Here is an 18,953-nt window from a genome sequence, read left to right as displayed (position 1 = left end):
ATAGCAGAACTATTGCGGCCCGCCGCAATAGTTCTGCTATATTGCGGCGTACTACAGCGGCGGGCCAATGACCCGCCGCAATAGGAGACTTGTAGCGGCTTCATCTTACCTATAGCGGCGGGCCAATGACCCGCCGCAATAGGCCTTAAATGAAACCCACTTGGCCCTAAATTTTCCCTCGGTATTTTTTTCCCTTTTCATTTTTAGCGCCTTTCCATTTCGTTAGTCTCCCCACCCACACACACACACACACACTCTCTCTCTCTCTCTCTCTCTCTCTCTGAAGAAATCTCTTCAATCTCATCTCTACCACTCCTCACAGCCACAGCCGCCGCCGCCGCCGCCACCACCCAACCCCCAAACACCAAATCACAAACAAAAAAAACCATTGTAAACCCATACTCACCACTAGCCAACCCAACCCACAGCAAACCCAAAATCACCACCAGCCACCATCACCCACCCACCTTCCACCACCGTAAACCCCTACCCAAAATCAACCCACCACTACAAAACAAGGACGAAATCACAAAACCTAGCCACCAAATCCCCAAATCGCAAAACAACCACCACCAAATCCCCAAATCGCAAAACCTAGCCAGTGACCGCCGAAGCACTGTGATCGCACCCATGGGAAATCGGTGAGAGAGAGAAAGGGCCCTGGTATTTTTTCTTTCTTTCTTTCTTTCTTTCTAATGCAAGTATTGTTATTTCAAATTTTCAAGCACTCTCTGTTTTTCAGTTGGAATTTTATTGGTTTGAGTTAATTTTTGGGTTGGGGTTTTTGTGTGCTTGTTTCATAGAAGATAATGGAAATTACAAATGAAACAAACATTAAATTTGAGACTTGAAATTACAGTATACACAGCAGGTGATGGTGATCCTTTTGTCAAATTTTCTTCTTCTTAGTGGTTCAGGTGAAGTGATCCTCCTGTTAGATTGATTTCCAGAGAAGAAGAAATTGATAGTTTCAACAGCCCTTGAGTCTGTTCGCCTGTCAAAAATTTTACAATGGACAATATTGGATGCTATGATCCTATTGGTTTATGGTTTGCTTCATCTTTCTATTGATGAAATATTTCAATAGTTTCATCTTTCAACAGTCCTTGAGTTTGTTGGTCCGTGAAAGTTTGGCCCTTTGTGTGTTGGTTTTTGAGTAGAAACTAGAAATATGGATTTGCTTCTGGTAAGTGAAGGGATTATAAGTTTCATTGCTAAAAATTGCTACTTGGGGATTTGCAACAAATAAGTAATTGTAGTGAGTAAACTCGTGTCTCATATAGAATTGCTGGTAGTTTAAGTGGTTTATTAAAAATTTGTTGCTGGGTTTCAACTCAAATTGTATTGAGTGATAAAACTATAATGAATTTTTAAGCAGTATATTCCAAATAAGTAAAATAAGAATCTGTTTGTTTTGATGTAATCTAATGAATAGGCATAGAGGTAGAGATAGGGACAGAGATAGAGAGAGAGATAGAGATAGAGGTAGAGATAGGGACAGAGATAGAGATCGAAACAGAGACGGAGAAAGGGATCGAGATAGAGATAGAAGAGATAGGCGTGGTTACGATAGAGACGAGAGGCATAGAGAAAGGGATGTTGAAGATGATGAGTATGATGATAGAAGAGATTACAGGAGTAAAGGAAGGCATGGTGATCGCCATGAGAAGTATAGGAGAGACGATGATGTGGTGAAGCATAGGAGAGACGATGAGAATGAAGATAATGGTGGTAATGTTGATCATAGGAGAGGCAATAGGGATCGGCGGAACCACTCGGATGAGCCGGAAGTGTATCAGGTTTACAAGGGAAGGGTTACGAGAGTGATGGACTCTGGCTGCTTCGTGCAATTGAGTGATTTTAAGGGGAAAGAGGGTATAGTACGATCGTATGGATCCCAATAAGGGCGTTCCAAGATGTAATCTAATGAATACTCACCCAAATAAAGTTCTGATAGACTTTTTAAAATTCCCTCAAATTCAATCTCCCTTAATTTTGAGCAGCCATAAAGATTAAGAACTTCAAGGGACTCCGTTTTAGAACTCATGCTAGGAAGATTGATAAGAGAGCGACAGTTGAACAAATCTAAAACAATAAGCCTACTGAGTTTCCCAATGGATGGGTGAATCTTAACCAAATTAATGCAATACGCAAGATAGAGTCTCTCAAGGCTCTCACTGAATTCAGGTGTCGAAATAAGTTTCCTAGAACCTCTAAGATCAATGTTCTTCAACTTGTCCAAATACTGTTACAATAGATGGGAGAAAAAAGGAATTAACAATTAGTTTCCAATAAATGTAGAATTTAGTTTAATAGGTAAATATTTTTCAAATTAAAGATTATTAATGAAAGGATGAAGCTCAAATATATGGGGTAGTATATTGTGTGTGTGCCTGCTCCATGGACCCCATGGGATACTTAGTGCAAATACAATGAGAGTGCATTGAAGCACCTCCTAGAGAGAAAAATAATAAATAATAGAAAAGCAATTAAAAGAAGTAATTACCTTTATTCCTTTCCAAAGATATTCAATTTCGCTACACTGTAAAGTAAGTTCAACAAGTTTTTTTGGTTGGAAACTGGATGGTAAACATTTTGAAGAATAGCCATACCAATTAAGATATCTTAGATTATTAGAAAGATAATCGAGTCCATTTGGGATGTGTACACCAACAATCGTAAGCAATCTAAGATTATACATCTTTGACAAAGCTTTAGGAAATGCTTCATAGTTCTGGACTCTTCCCCTTTTTAGAATTATGGCTTGAATTGCTTCTGTTGCCTAAGAATCAAAAGCAAAGTATCAATGAATTACTTCAAAGAGATAGGTTTTGTTTGATTACCAGATTGGACAGGAAAAGAAAAATGGCACTCCATGTTTAATTTGCTCTGCTTACTTTTATGAATATGACTAAAATTTGTATTTGCACTTTGAAAAATGTCTTGCAGGAGCATCTTGTAAAAACTTGTCACGGTTCTGTGTCTGTTGCTGTGTTTGGGGATCAGGACAAGCCAGCTCTTGTCACTTATCCGGACTTATCTCTAAATCGTAAGTAAACTAAACTTAATATATTACATGAATTTTTTTCCATCTTTCTGTTGCTCGAACATATGGATTGTCGTGAATCCAGCATGTCCATTGCTGCATTACTTACTCACCAAACCAATTAAGTAGTGGTAGAATTGGTTGATAAACTTATTAATTCAGTGTCAGTGTACACAGTTAATTGATATGTGGGCGCATGTACGCGTAGGAATGGCAATGTGTTGGGTTTGGGACTAAAAAATCCAAACCCAAACCCTCTAAACATTTTAAATACCAAACCCTACCAACGCAAACTTATCCATTTAAATAAATAAATAAAACCAAACCAACCAGTTTATCTAACCATGAGTCAGATTGAACATGTTGTGGATCAGACCAGGTTGACCTAAAATTGAAAATCTAGAATACTATCTACATTTAATCATTAGTGAGAAATTTTACACTAAATTTAACAATATTTAAAACAGAAAGAGAGGTACACCACACACCTAATTTTTTTTTTGAAACTCGAGTTTTTGTGTAAATAAAATTAGTAATTAGGGTATTTTAGTAATTTAAATACATAGGCAGGTTGGGGTTGGGTACCTAAGGTAACAAAATTTCTTAAATTTCCAACCTTGACATTGATGTAGCTTCCTGAAGACCATGTCCATGTGGACTAGATACTATTTGAGTCTCCCAACAAAAATCATATATTATATTTTGTGGCAACCACAGTACTGCAATGTCTGGTAGATTATTCTTTGAATCATCATAGCTATATATGCAGAGACCATCACTTATAATTGTTATGTGCTGAATCTCTGCATCTCCTTCTAGTGAACAAATTGTATCCCCACTAGTTGGTTGTTACTACAACTATTTGCACTGACCTGCACAATGGAATATCTTTGGATCATTTCTATATCTTTGCTATCAAGGATGGAAGCCAGAAAAAGAAACAGGACTTTTTTTGTTAGTTTGTGAGAATTTGGATCAACTTTTACCTCTGGAAAAGTTGTAGGATTGCTCAGCTACCATATTCCTCTTGCAGTTTTCAACTATTTGATCCTTACTGTTTTAAATTTGATTGAAGAGTCACCATTTTAATTTGTGGGTAAGAGAGTACCCTCCTATAATTCAAATCAATTGCTCACACATCCTAACTATATAAATAGATCAGAAATTGTCATTTTTGAAAAATCACACGTTCAGTAGTTGAGAGCCTAGGGTGTCCACTTAAGTTTTAGGCCATGATCAAGCTTTGCAGTTACTTTCGTACCTGCTGTCTCATTAGTGTGCCTGTCATCCTTTGGCAATGCTAGAAGGGACCCTCCCCCTTTATGTCAATTTTAGATTATAAAGTTCCTATGTAATTGCCTTTGCAAAAGAACCTCTATGTATAATATAGGATGCTGTGCCATCCCTAATTTTTTGGTGCACTTATGTATGATCTATTCTCACAAAAAGATCATTTGTGCCAATTAGAAAGTGTCAGATAATGTTTTTGGAAGAAATGGTGCTGTTTGTGTTAGCAGAAGCTATACCTGTGTTGATGTTTAGAAAGTTGTCTTTAGATTGATTGATTTTTTCTCTTTTTCTTCTTTAGTTGCGAGGGTCTGCAGTTGGCTGTTTTAGGCTTTTAGCTGTTTCCTCTGTATAGATTTGTTTGCAGCTTCTCACTGGGTTGCAGTTCTTTGTATTGACTGTTTGCAGCATTTTCAAGGGTTGCTTGTTTCATTAAAACTTTTTTTGACTTAAACCTTTCTTTTATAGTTTCAACTTTCAACATTTTCAAGGTTTAAGTCAGAAATTTTGGTGGGTGTGGATTTCAATGGAGAGATTGTCCATGTGCAGCTTGATTGCAGTATTGATTTGCTGCATTTTTCAAAAACAGCACACTTACTAATTTTGGTGGGTGTGGATTTCAATGGAGAGATTGCCCATGTGCAGCTTGATTGCAGTATTGATTTGTCATTAGCTGAATAATGCTTTGTTATATTTAGACCAAAAATCATTTTAATTTCATAAATGACCTTCCAGCTAATCAGAAAGCAAGGAAGTAATTTTATAATGGCTTTTGCAACCTGTTATCTAATACACTCCTAAATTTTGGGCAGCAGTTCATTGTGATCATTCTTACTAGAATTATCTGTTTGGTGTCACATCACATTTAAGATTTAAAAAAAAAAAAATAGATGTTTTTATTTTCTAATATGTCCTGGATAATAATACTTGTAAAAAAAATAGTTCTGGATAATGTTAACCTAGCCCTGGGGATTCTTATTGTATGTAACATCTTCATAATTTTGAGGTGGTTCCATTAGGTGTTGCGCATTATATTTTTGTTCTAGTTCTGATTCTTATATGTATCATATACAGGCTAAATCCTGAAAGGATAGGTGGAGATTTCAAGCAAGAAGTTCAAGTATGTAAATGAATGGTAGATTGAATTGTGTTTAAGAGTATTCATGAGATGTGCGAAGTGTTAAACAATATTTGTTTAATGTTGTATCAGTAATGGTGCAGTAATTATTTCAGGTTCACAGTGGTTTTCTAAGTGCATATGATTCCGTCAGGACAAGGATTATCTCTCTCATCAAACTTGCAATTGGTTATATGTAAGTTGTTCATTTGTTCAACTTTATTCTAAGTGTGGAGCTAACATCTTAATGTTGCATGAGAAATATGTTCGATTTTGTTAGTTGACAAAATAGAAGTGAAATTTTGTTTTTTTGACAGAGATGATCTTGCTGAGCCACCATTCAAATGGCATGTGTATGTGACTGGTCATAGTTTAGGTGGTGCATTGGCTACCCTTCTCGCTCTTGAGCTTTCCTCTAGTCAGTTAGCTAAGTGGGTTCTTTATCTTTCTACTTATGAAGTCATTGTTTTTCATTCTTTAGTACATTACATTAAATATGCACGTGTGTGTCTTTACATGCAAAAATTTGGGTAGGAAAGATTAACTATACAATGCTTTTGGAGGGTTTTGATGTTTCCTTGAGGTCAATCCAACCTTCACATGTTAGCCCTGTTTTTTAATCTTCTTCTTCTTCTTCTTCTTCTTCTTATTTTAAAAAAAAAAAACCAATTGTGAAGTATCTAGTTTCTATAGCTTCTTAGTTTGAGAGGTTTAGTTGGTTGGGATGATGAGAAGAATTTAAGAATATAATGACGGTAACCTGCCAGAGCTTGACATAATTTGTCCTATAATCTTGTGCACACTTGTGTAAATTGCACATATACATGTAGTGCATGTCTATGTAACAACATAGGATACATGGCATCACTATTCAACATAAAATGGTGGGCACTAATCAGTTACAATATTATAGAAGGCAGCAAGGGATGTGGAGGGGAAAAGTATTTTTTTGAGTATAACAATGATAAGTTTTGGCTTCTATCTATATTGAAAACCAGTGTTTGCATGTGTGTATTTATAGTTATCTTTGCATAATTTCTTGTAAGTTGATTTTTATTTTATTAGGAATTTAAATTCAGAATGAGGACAATAATGTTTGTGACTCATTGTTTATAATATGAGTTATGTTTGCTAAGGAAGATGATACTGAGGAGCAAAAAATGGCATGGTATGTTGGTGGGTTGGAGAGTGTGCAAGATGTGTTAAACTAGCAAGATATTTGGAATGTTTCGCAATCACGCCAGCATGCTAAGGCTGTTATATTCAGGAAGGAAGGGCTCAAACAGGTCACCTTACAACCAGCACCCTGTTTGAGCCCTTTCCTTGCTTGATTTCAGTGACCTTTGCACTCTGGTATGCTTGTTAAACATCTAAATATTTGGCTAATTTAACATGTCTTGCAAACTTTCCATGGTCCACCGATATATCCTCCTACCGTTATTTGTTGCAAGTGGAACAGTATGGGGCTATTTGGAATATTGAGTAACATTGCAAGGTGATTGGTTGGTTTTAAACTTCAGGGGGAACATTGCAACTTGGGTGATAGATTAGGGTGGTTATTTGTAATTTACCTAAAGATTTTAATGGAAAGTGGAACACACTTCATGATTCTTTTCCTCATGATTTACAAAATTTGGAAGCATGACTTACAAGTTGTCATGGATTGTAAAGCTTATCACAAATTCTGGCAAGTGGCATGTGGGAACATAGTGTCATCATATCTAAAAATATGTAGAAAAATGCACAGAAGCTTACTAGAGATAGGGGAAATAAAGAACTGTCTATGTTTTCAAGCAATGTAGTTTGCCTTCTAGGAAGTTGATAATATTAAGTTCTTCAAAATATGGTGGTTATCTGTGGACTCGTCCCAATAAATGCCATTGGTGGTATATTAGAAAATTGGATCTGTTGACTTTTCAGGTTTGTCTGAAATAATATTTAGTAACTATAGAAATATAATTAGATTTATTTTATGATATAGTTGTGGATGTTTAGGAACTTCAACATATTCCTCACTATTTTCGTCATCCCTTTCACCATTAAGGTTTTATGTATCCAGTTTTTGCAATCAAGCTGCACATGGACAATTTCTGACTTAAACCTTTCTTTTATAGTTTCAACTTTCAACATTTAATCTTCTTTTATTTTCTTTTTTTTTGATTGATTCAACACCAACAACATTCAAATATTCAATCTTAATCCAATAGAACATGCATCTTTGATTTTGAGGCTCTATTTTTTTAGCGAGTTTATGTCTATTAGGTGGAAATTGATTCTGATAGCAAGTTTATTCGATGGAAATCAACCACATTACATACCTTTTTCTATGACTGGTCTTTGTTTGTTGTATGGATTTGTCAGACTGCAAAAGAGAGTTGGAATTATTGAAATTGCTAAAGAAGGTGTTTTAAATGCTGTGAGGAACTTCTTTGAGCATAATTTTGTATTTATCTTCCATTCAGTCAAATTGGGTTATCACTGTTGCTGGTTCAAATCCAGGTCCTTGGTGAGCGTATGAGAATGTGATCTCAATATTTTTAAACCATTACAATCCATAACCAACCAATAAGGAAATCCCCATCACATACATTTCACATTGAGGATCAATTAGGATAGTCACCAAGGCTTCTTTGAATCACTTCAATAATTTTTTTGAGCACATCTTTTTCATTAGTGATTATATGGAAATACTTAAACAGGTAGCAAGTTGATTCATGTGGCAATGGATGCTTCAGAATTTATTTCTTCAGCAACACAAATAACCACTAGATAAGATCATTACTAAGTATCCTTATGATCCCACTTAGTCCTAAAAAAACTGTTAATTATTATGGATTAATAATTTGCTCATTATGTCAAAATCATATTGCCTTTTTATGTCATTATCTTTGGATTCACCCCCCACCCAACACACATAGAATGAAAGAACTTTGAAGGTCTTATTTTAATTAAAATGCTGTGCTATGGACTGCTGATGGGATATACTGGGATTGGTTCGACCAACTTGGTCTTGAGTATTAAAATATGCTAAGGGCGAGGGGCCTAGGACATTGCTTCAAGCTTCTCTAAATATTTCTATTTTTTTCTTTTCTTTGGTTTTTATTTTCTCACAGCCAAAATTGTAGAAGTGGGGGAGGGCCTCCACTTCTACAATTTTGCTTTGTTTCATACAATTTTTTGCTTTGTTTCATACAATTTTTCCTTCAAGCTTATCTTAATTTCCTGATATATAGTTTAGTTCATGTAGTGATTGTTGAAAAATAACTTTTATGTGATCCTGTCATAATTTTTCATATGTCATATGTCAAATGTAGTGATTGGTTTGGTATTAATTCTGATTCATTTATGTGATCCTGTCATAATTTTTCAGAGGCAATGCGAGCAGCTTGTTCGAACCAAGGAAGCTCTTTCAAGGCTGAAATCATCAATAGAGGAGGAACTGCCTCTCGACTTTTGGACGATTGATTTGAGAGATGCTGCTTTGGCCCTTGGGCAGATAAGTGGAGAAGATATCTCTGAAGAGGTTTTGTCAAACATATTTGGCAAGTTCTGTATTGGTAAATAATAGATTGTTCCCAATATCTGAAACATGATGTAAAGTGCAAAATTTTGCTTTTGCTTTGCTTTGTTTTTCCCTTTTCTATTCTTATTCTAAAATACTGGCAGCTGATACCAGCAATATGAGTACCATGCTATAGGAGGTTAAAGAGTAAGAGATGATTTAATGAAATATACTTTTCTGCATTTTTTAAAGGTAATGTTCGTTCTCAGTATTTAAAGATATTAACCAAAGAAGACTTTTCATATGAGATTCACTTACAATTATTATTTGAATAGCATCAGCATCCAATCACAAATATTAATTTGTGGGTGATTATCACTTACCAGTTAAAATTGTGCTTCTTCTTGAGAAACACTGAAAGAGGGCCCTGAACAGCACGCGCGCACACACAAACTCTGCTAGTTTACTCTTGTAATCTATCTTCTAGTTTAAATTAAGCCTCGATGCAAGTTTATTTCCAGTACTTTCAGTTTTCTTCTAATACTTTAGTTTTTTGTTTAACTAAACTCTGATTGGTTCAATATAGCTTCAATTTACTATGTTATTATCGATTGTATTATTTTATTTTCGTTACACATTTAGATATAATTAATTTCATCACTTTCGAATTATGTCCAAATTACGATTGCATCATCACACCTAGGCTTAAGTCCTCTTCGCTAAAATGATACTAAATCCTCAAATCTTAAAACGCCTCATTGAGGACACTTTACAATCAAACTTATTACAAACGCTAACCTCAGGTTAAAATTTTCCCATCGACCAAACATTACAGTTTCATTTGATGAAGTCTTTTGGTAATATAATATATTGGTTCAAGTTATTTCATATGTCATATATCAAATGTAGTTTTGAGTCACATTTAAACTTAACGTAGTTCTTCAGAATATATGATGGATAAATTAAATTTGGGAAGTTGAAAAGCAGCTGATGTTTATACAGATCACAATAAATAGTTTTAGTTACTAGGTTGGAGTTTTGTTATTGTCATAAGCCTAGTTTTTTTAGCGTAGATGGCAAAATTTCAAATTTGTTAAACTAGATAGCTTGGTTTACCCTATTTGTTGTTTGTTGAATAAAAGTTTCTTTTTGTCTCACTTTTAAGTTTTAATATTTCACTTTATGATCTATCAGCCACACAAAAAGAAGAGGCACTATAAGTTTGTGTGATCAAAGCAAGTGAAGTTGGTGAAAGACTTGAGGTACTCTCTCTCTCTCTCTCTCTGTCTCTCTCTCTGTTTGTGGTGGGTTGTTGAATTGGGGCAAGCAGGTGGCTTGCATGGAGTAATAAGGTGGTTTTAATTGATATTGGGAGTGCTGATTGTTTTGTGTAATATTGGATGATTGTTGTTAAGTTGTTCTTATTTGATTAATTCATTTTAAGGAATGCTTCTCTCTATCTTTTTCACACATGTGGAACGCTAAAATGGAATTGCATATTTAAAGAGATGTCCATTCCTAAAGAATATTGCTAGTAATGATGTTATAGTTACCAAATGTATTAATAACTTCTCTATGCATTTAAATTCATTGTTTGATTAGAAACATAGGTAAAAGTGAATGATTAAAGATGATTTGTTTCTTAAATTAAGGTGAAATTGTGTAAATGGAATGTGTGTTAACTCTTGGTTTTTGTTTTCATGAAATCACATTATAGGTATTTCTTGTAAACCACATTATAGCAATGGATAAGAGTTGGATGAAACTTACCAATAGAAGGTCGCGAGAATATTTAGATGGAGTCCAACAATTTCTGAATTTTGCATCTAACCATGCAAACCCGGATGGAACGATTTCATGTCCGTGTAAAAAATGCGTGCATACAGATTTGTTGCCTATAGATGTTGTACACATTCACTTAGTGTCACATGGGATTTGTAGGGGTTATAACCCTTGGATTTTTAATGGGGAATCATCGTTTGCAAAGACTTCTACTGAAACTCCTAGTAGTCATGTCCAAGAAAACCCGATAGAGTATGCCGATCTTCGTGACATGTTGCATGACATGTTCCCCATACAAGATATGGCATCTGGGCCAACGGAAGAAGTCCCTAGTGTGCACCAACCCACAGAAGGTCCTGCAGAAGGTCCTAATGAAGATGCACTTCAGTTTATGAAATTGCTTGAAGATGCTAATCAACCTTGTTATGAAGGTTGTAAGCATTTTAGCAAATTGTCAGCCATTGTGCATTTGTACCACATGAAGTGTCTTAATGGTTGGACTAACAAATCATTTACCATGTTGCTGCAATTTTTGCTTGATTTTCTTCCTTCAAATGCTAAGTTGCCAAAAGATTGTTATGAGGCTAAGAAGATTATTAAGGATCTGGGCTTGAGCTATGAGAAGATTCATGCTTGTCCTAAAGATTGTATTTTATATTGGAAGGACAATGCGAACCTTGAAGCTTGTCCAAACTGTAACCTTTCAAGATGGGAAAGTAATGTGTCTAAAGGTCAACAAAATACTAATGCTTCCTCCAACAGAAGAAAAAAGAAAGCTGCAAAGATCCTACGATGGTTCCCCTTAAAAACCAAGATTGAAGCGACTATTTATGTCTCCTGAAACAGCCAATCATATGAAGTGGCATGCCAATGGTCGTGTGAATGACGGGTTAATGAGGCATCCTGCTGATTCTGAAACTTGGAAATCATTTGACTCTAAGTACATAGAGTTCTCATCCGAGCCTCGTAATGTAAGACTTGGATTAGCAACTGATGGATTCAATCCGTATGGAAATATGAGTAGTACTCATAGTACATGGCCTCTCATTTTGATCCCATACAATCTCCCTCCATGGATGTGCATGAAAAGGTCTTATTTCATGCTATCCTTACTGATTCCCGGTCCAACCTCACCCGGGAACGATATAGATGTGTACTTACAACCCCTAGTAGAAGAACTAAAGGAGTTATGGGATGTTGGAGTAGAAACGTTTGATGTGTCTTCGAAAAAATCATTCCAAATGCATTCTGCATTATTGTGGACCATAAATGATTTTCCTGCATATGGTGATATCTCGGGTTGGAGTACCAAAGGGAGACTTGCATGTCCCTCTTGTAACTATGATAGTCAGTCTCGTTGGTTAAGATATGGAAGAAAATTTAGTTACATTGGACACAGGCGATTCTTGGATAGAGATCATAAGTTTCGTAAGCAAAAAAAATCATTTGATGGACATGATGATATGAGACCAGCTCCTATTACAGTACTTGGAGAGGAAATCATGTTACAAACGGATGCTGTAGCCGAACATGTGTTTGGGAAGAAAAAAGTGAACTTGACCAATAAAAGAAAAAGAGGGGAGGATGCTTTAACTGTGTGGAAGAAGAGAAGTATATTTTTCACCTTGCCTTATTGGGAGGACCATATGTTGCGTCACAATCTTGACGTGATGCACATTGAAAAGAATGTAATGGATAATATAATTGGCACATTGTTGAATTTGGATGGCAAGACAAAAGATAACTTGAAGGCACGCCAAGACTTAAAGGATATGGGTATAAGAAGTGGACTTCACTTGGAAAAGGTTGGGAATGATCAGACACGTATGCCACATGCTTGCTACCATATGAATGATAGTGAAAAGGATGGTTTTTTGCAAGTTTTGAAAGATGTGAGAGTGCCAGACGGATATTCTTCAAACATCTCACGTTGTGTTAAACTGAAAGAACGCAAGATTAGTGGGATGAAGAGCCATGATAATCACATCTTAATGCAGCAGCTTTTTCCAATAGCAATACGTGGATCTTTGCCCCCTGAAGTGAGTAAGAGTTTAATTGACTTATCTTGTTTCTTTAGAGAGATATGTTCTAAAGTACTAAATGTGGAGGAACTTGAGGCTCTTGAGAAGAGGATTGCAGTGACATTGTGTGAGTTGGAAAGGATATTCCCTCCCTCTTTTTTTACAGTGATGGTACATCTAGTCATGCATTTGGCAAGCGAAGCCAAAGTTGCTGGCCCAGTTCATTACCGTTGGATGTATCCCATAGAGAGGTAACACATAACCCCAAACTTCGTCTATTTAGTTTTGTTTAACTTACCAATTTCCCGCTGTTGATCTTGGATTTTCTGATAGGTACTTGTCAAGACTTAAGTCTTATGTGCATAATAAAACTTATCCAGAAGGCTCCATTGCAGAAGGGTATATAGCAGAGGAATGCTTAACATTCTGCTCACGCTATTTTAAATCTGTTGAAACTGCATTCAATCGGCCTGTAAGGAATGTTGAGGAATCCACGGGTGCAGTGGTGAGCATTACACTAGATTCAAATTCATGGATACAAGCACATCGTTATGTGCTATTCAATTGTGAAGAAATCACTCCATTTCGCGAGTAAGTGAAATGTCCTTACGTATCTTTAACGGCATTCTACTATCAATACTCTAGATTAACACTAACACGTTTGTCTACACAGTGTACACATAGCGGAGATCAAGGCCGGTTTTCCTTTTCATGTGACTGATGATGTTATTCAAAAGCACCACATAGAGGAATTCTGCCCTTGGTTTAGGGAATATGTAAGCAAAGCATATATATATATATATTGTTGTATTTTTGGTTGTAACACTTTAAATTTTGTTGTTATAATAAAAGTCTTCCTCAATAATAGGTGATGTCAATGGATGCCTCTAAGAGAAAGGAACTCTCTGATAAAGTAAGATGGTTTGCTCGATATCCAGATAATGAAGTAAAACGGTTCAAACGTTATGTCATAAATGGTTTGAAGTTTCGCACTAAAGATTTTGAGACAACTAGGAAAACTCAAAATAGTGGAGTTTGTGTTGTTACAGAAGGTGGTGCTACTTATTATGGTGTACTAATTGATATTATTGAGTTAAACTACTCTGACAAGTATCGATATGTATTATTTAAATGTCAATGGGCTGACGTTATTAGTGGGAGAGGATGTAAAAAAGATGACTTTGGCTTTCCTCTTGTCAATTTTTCAAGATTGATACACAAGGGCGATCGATTGATTGACGAACCTTATGTATTAGCATCTCAAGCTTTGCAAGTGTTTTACGTGGAGGATGTGAGACATAAAGACTGGATGGTGGTGGTCCAAACAAAACCTAGGGAGGTGTTTGATGTTGGTATTAAAGCTATAGATGATGATGAAGAAGTGGATACATATATGGAGAATGTCCCTTATAATGTAACTACTGATGATGCATGTGATGATGCAAATGACAACCATGCTTGGGCTCGAGTTGATGAAGAAGGAACCATTTATGATACACCGTTGATTAGTGAGGACGAATTGCATGAAGAAGACTTTATCGATGATGAAGAGCTTAGTGATGATATTTATGAGTCCAATGATGATGGGTCCAATGATGATATGTCTAGTGATGATGAGTCTAGTGGTGATGACTCTAGTTAATACTATTGGGTATGAGTCTATGAAACCTTATCTTATTTTGGATATTTTGATGGTGTAATTGTTTGCTTTAGTTTCCCTTCTATGTTCTCTAATGTGATTGTTAGAAGCTGAAATGTGTGGTCTTGTGTTAGCAATTTGAAAGGTTCAAGATATTATGGTCAATTGAATGCCTATTAATGTCTTCTAACATGTATACTATACTATATGCTGCTGAAATAATAGTGATATTTGGGGCTCTCATTGAAAATATTGTATTTGTGTTGTAAATGCTAGTTTTATATAGATTTGCTCTATGGAAGTTTTACTTGTACTATTAGTTATCATTGTGCTTATATACTTGTTTATTTCAGAATTTGACACTTGAAATGGGAAGGCGAAAGACAAATCTACGCACGCATTCTAAGAGTTTAACATTGGAAAGAGCTTCTTCACAAGATGTGGATGAAGTGGGGGACCAAGAAACGCACGAAGCTTCTACACAAGGTATGAGCTTTTTACTCAATAGTTTACCATTATGGCTCTTGCATGGTTTAATTTTTTTAATTGAACCAAAGTTTTTAATTGGTTATAAGCAAAGTAATGACCACTTGTTTAAATACATATTTAGACTTATCCTATTAGATGGTTTTCATGCTTTGTTGTTTGACATTGATTGATATTGTCTCTTTTAAAACTAGATGTGCAACCAGCTGTACGTGTCACTCGCGGGGCAAGCAAGTACTTGGATGTTTGGGATCTTCCTGATGACGAAGAAATTGAGTTGTCACTAAATAGTTTGCATCAGCCGGTTGATGATGGGGCGAGGACTTTCACTGGTTTCTTGGGTACAATTGCGCGGAAACCACACATGTGCCCGATTAGATATCTTAATTGGAAGAACATGCCAGAAGAATTTAAAGAAGAGTGTTGGCGTGTTGTAGAGGTATTAAATCGTTATAAAACTTGCAATTATGATATTTTGTACTAAGTTTTATATAATTAATTTAGCATGAACACATTTGTAATTTGATAACTCAACTATTTGATTGTAGCGTAAATACAGTGTCCCTGTTAATCCTATTGCATATGCGGCTCTGAAGGCATTTACCTTGCAAAAAATTGGGAAGGCTTGGAGGGATCATAAGTCTAGGATGAAGAAACGACATTATATACCTCATTCAAGAAACAAAACACGGGTAAAGAACAACCCACCCAAGGGATGCATACCACAAGATTGGGATATACTTGTCGATCATTGGTATACTGATGAAGTGGTATGTTTGTTTTATCTCTCTTTTTCATCATGGATCATACTAAAAAGAGAATGATTATTGAGAATGATTATTTGTAGCATTTGTTATACGTAATAGCTGAAAAATATATTGTAATACAACATGATCAAAGGCCAAGTTATAGTTATCTTCAAGAAGAAAAAAAACTCACTAAAGTATAAGCAGTCCTCATGTCATCCCCACCAATCTCTACGCGAGGTTTAGAAATAATGACAGAAGGCATGAACTCGTGGCCATTGGCAACTTGCTTGTTAGAGTTGTAAACTACATTCAGTCTAACACTTGGAGTGAAAATATCTACCACCTCTCCCACTACTCTCCCCACGCTTAGTGGTCCACATAGTGGTTCTATGAGCCTCGACATTAGAGAAAAAAAAAATGGCTAACTTAGCTGGGGAAAGAGTGAAGTACTTTGTGTTAATGTTGGTGCAATGGAAGTGTGGTTATGAGGGGGTGTTTTTATAGGCACAAGGAGGAAAGAGACTTCAATAGCATGGATTGGAGGCTTACAAGAATCTATAAAAGAAGTTATTAAAAAAATTCCATAAATTAAAGGGTTAGTGTCTATATGTGTATTATTTATACGGAAAGGACATGTGTTGTGTGCAAATTTAAATGCATCTTTCCATACTATATATAGAGGTTATAATTTGCTGAGTTTGTTCTAAGATATCCCTCTCAAAACATGTAATTTTGTTGAATGTAGATATTGTCAGAGAAGAATAAGGACCGTCGCTCTAAACAGGATGAGTTACATACTGCTGGCTCTTGTAGCTATGCTGTGCATGCTGCAAAAAAGGTAATAAGTATTATAACGGTTTTTAAATGATTTGGACTTCTCCTAAAGTTTATGTGGAACTTTGTATCATCATTACATAAATATGTTGTTCATAATGTAGGAAAAAACGGATGGACAACCTGTAGAGCGTGCAGTATTATATCAAGTATTACATACTCGTAAAGATGGAACTGCGGTTAACCCTGTAGTGAAAGCCAAAATGGTAAGTAATTTCTCCCTTGTAGATGGGGGTAACGAAATAGGAATTCAAGAAACAATATTGTATATAGAAACACTTATCAAAAAAAAATATTGTATATAGAAACAATACTACCACTTGTGTAACTTTTGAACTAATCCCATGTCCCATCCTATATATATATATATATATATATATATAGGATGGGGTCATTTTAACAATATGATTTCTAACTTTTTTTTGTTTTGTTCAAACCCACGTATCAGGACAAAATGAAGGAATTGTTGGAGATATCTTCAAATCAATTGCAGTCATCTGACACGAGTGGTAGTATTGCATGGTCACCAGATGATGTCTTTGCCAAAGTGATGGGTAAGGAGCGTAAAGGTCGTGTTCGTGGGGTGGGATTTGGTCCAAGCCCAAGTGCTCGGTGTAGCAAGAGCGTTCTCACGGACATTGAAATACACTCAAGTCAAGCAAGGGACAATGAAGTTGCACAACTGAAGGCTTCCTTGGCTACTATGGAGGAGAAACTAGCGGGTTTTGATGAAATGAAGCAAAAACTTAGTCAATTCGAAGAAATGGAGCAAAGAATGGAGCAAAGAGTGGAGCAAAGAATGGAGCAAAGAATGGCTCGCATGTTTCAACAAATTTCTCCTCAATGCAATCAGGTATATGACACAGTCCTTAAATTTGTTGCATTAGTCAATGTCAATATGTTGACTTAAGCATTATTCATAAATAAAATTGAACAATGCATGATTAACACAACATCACACCTGAAACAAATATCTTGAGTGAATAAGGCTAAGTTTATAGTTGTGTTTCTACAATCATGGTTTAGATTATTGTACGATCAAATTAATGTTCAGATTATGTTTGAAACTAACTAAATAAAATATCATCACATCACATCTTAAAAATAAATGGCAAGAAAAAAGTGAGGGTTTTGTCAAACAAATAGAGAGACTTTGGTTTAGGCATTTCGTCAAATATATTGAGGGAGCTCATAGCAAAGCTGTCCAACTTGTGAAAGAGAAGATAGTTGGAAAGTTGAAATTGTAAAGATGATAGGAAATTGGAAATTTATTAACGTAGGAAACATTGGTTCTTTGTATAAGTCACACTCCTGTATTAACGTAGGAAATTTAAGGACTGTGTCATCAATGTGCTAAATTAAATTACTAAATAAATATTTCAAATAACTATGTTTACAATACTATTAAATAAATTAGGTGACTAAAAGTACTTGTGAATAGTTTTTTAAGTGCCACCAAGTGAGTTGGAAAATTCTATCCATAGCTGAATTCATTATTATCAAGGTTACATAGATACCAAAATTTTGTCAAAGGAGCTACAAAATTTTGTCCAGGGGAGGAGTATCCATAGCTGAATTCTATTCCATAAAAGAGAGAAATGTAATAGACATTTTTTGCGTAGATAATATTTTCTTATCATTCTATTCCATTTATACATACTAATTGAGTAACCATACTTTGTATGTAGGATGTTCCTTTGGCCGAACATTCTCCAAGTCTGCCAAAATCGTCAGCCGCATCCTATCAACCAAGCAGCATATAAGTTTTATCTTGCTGTTCGAGGACTTTTTTGTGAACAAAGAACTATGGAAGAATGAGGCAGTATTTTTTGCAAGTGTTGGATATTTTTTAAACACTTTGAAACTTTGATTATTGTATTAGCTTAATTTGAACAATTTGGAACTTTGCAAGACCACATCTTTTTTTGTTAATTTTATGATGGTGGTTATAGACAATATTATGTATTTGAGAGTATATTTCTATGCAAATATTACGTTAGGTTGGAGACATTTGTGATGTTGTTAATTAATTATATTTGTGGTATTGTGTTAGTAGAGCTAAAACTACTATAGGTTCTTTGTAACAAGTTTGAACAATATATTTGATGCAAAACAGGTTCTTTGAAACAGGTTGTCCCTTAAATTTGATGTAAACAGTAGTTTCAAAGCCGACTGGGAAAAAAAAAATAAATAACCTATAGCGGCGGTCAAAAAGCGCCGCTATAGGTCCACGTTTAATCTATTAAACGCGGACCTATAGCGGCGCTTTTTGACCGCCGCTATAGGTTTGAACCTATAGCGGCGGGCTATAAGCGCCGCTATAGGTCCACATTTAATACATAAAATGTGGACCTATAGCGGCGCTTTTTGACCGCCGCTATAGGTGAACACAATAGCGGCGGGTTTGACCCGCCGCTAAAAGTCGTCTGAAACGATTTTGAACGTCGTATAGCGGCGGTTTTTTGCCCGCCGCAATAGACTAAAACCGCC

At 35.7% G+C, this 18,953-nt stretch overlaps 1 protein-coding gene across 5 annotated transcripts; it reads left to right on the top strand.

Moving 5' to 3' along the window:
• The first annotated feature begins 210 nt into the window (after positions 1 to 210).
• LOC142640948 (uncharacterized) lies at positions 211 to 18,473 on the top strand. 5 transcript variants are annotated; one of them, XM_075815284.1, is made up of 14 exons: positions 215 to 663; positions 2,950 to 3,049; positions 5,408 to 5,453; positions 5,567 to 5,646; positions 5,768 to 5,881; positions 8,821 to 9,007; positions 10,147 to 10,214; positions 14,748 to 14,880; positions 15,075 to 15,319; positions 15,429 to 15,650; positions 16,375 to 16,467; positions 16,568 to 16,669; positions 16,912 to 17,316; positions 18,152 to 18,473. In XM_075815284.1, exons 8-14 carry the CDS (start codon positions 14,763 to 14,765, stop codon positions 18,224 to 18,226), a joined length of 1,260 nt encoding a protein of 419 aa, XP_075671399.1. In that variant the 5' UTR covers positions 215 to 663; positions 2,950 to 3,049; positions 5,408 to 5,453; positions 5,567 to 5,646; positions 5,768 to 5,881; positions 8,821 to 9,007; positions 10,147 to 10,214; positions 14,748 to 14,762; the 3' UTR covers positions 18,227 to 18,473. The 5 variants fall into 5 exon arrangements, with proteins under 5 accessions (XP_075671396.1, XP_075671398.1, XP_075671397.1 ...); XM_075815281.1 differs by lacking the exons at positions 15,075 to 15,319; positions 15,429 to 15,650; positions 16,375 to 16,467; ... (1 more) ...; positions 16,912 to 17,316; positions 18,152 to 18,473 and adding exons at positions 10,670 to 13,006; positions 13,089 to 13,346; positions 13,429 to 13,531; positions 13,624 to 14,406 and having other exon boundaries at positions 211 to 663; XM_075815283.1 differs by lacking the exons at positions 15,075 to 15,319; positions 15,429 to 15,650; positions 16,375 to 16,467; ... (1 more) ...; positions 16,912 to 17,316; positions 18,152 to 18,473 and adding exons at positions 10,670 to 13,006; positions 13,089 to 13,346; positions 13,429 to 13,531; positions 13,624 to 14,406 and having other exon boundaries at positions 211 to 663; positions 5,544 to 5,646.
• Positions 18,474 to 18,953: the final 480 nt, after the last annotated feature.

Source organism: Castanea sativa, chromosome 6 (assembly GCF_040712315.1).
Source record: "Castanea sativa cultivar Marrone di Chiusa Pesio chromosome 6, ASM4071231v1".
NCBI lineage: Eukaryota > Viridiplantae > Streptophyta > Magnoliopsida > Fagales > Fagaceae > Castanea > Castanea sativa.
Note: the sequence above shows the minus strand (reverse complement) of the source record. Positions and strands in the feature narration are given on the sequence as shown.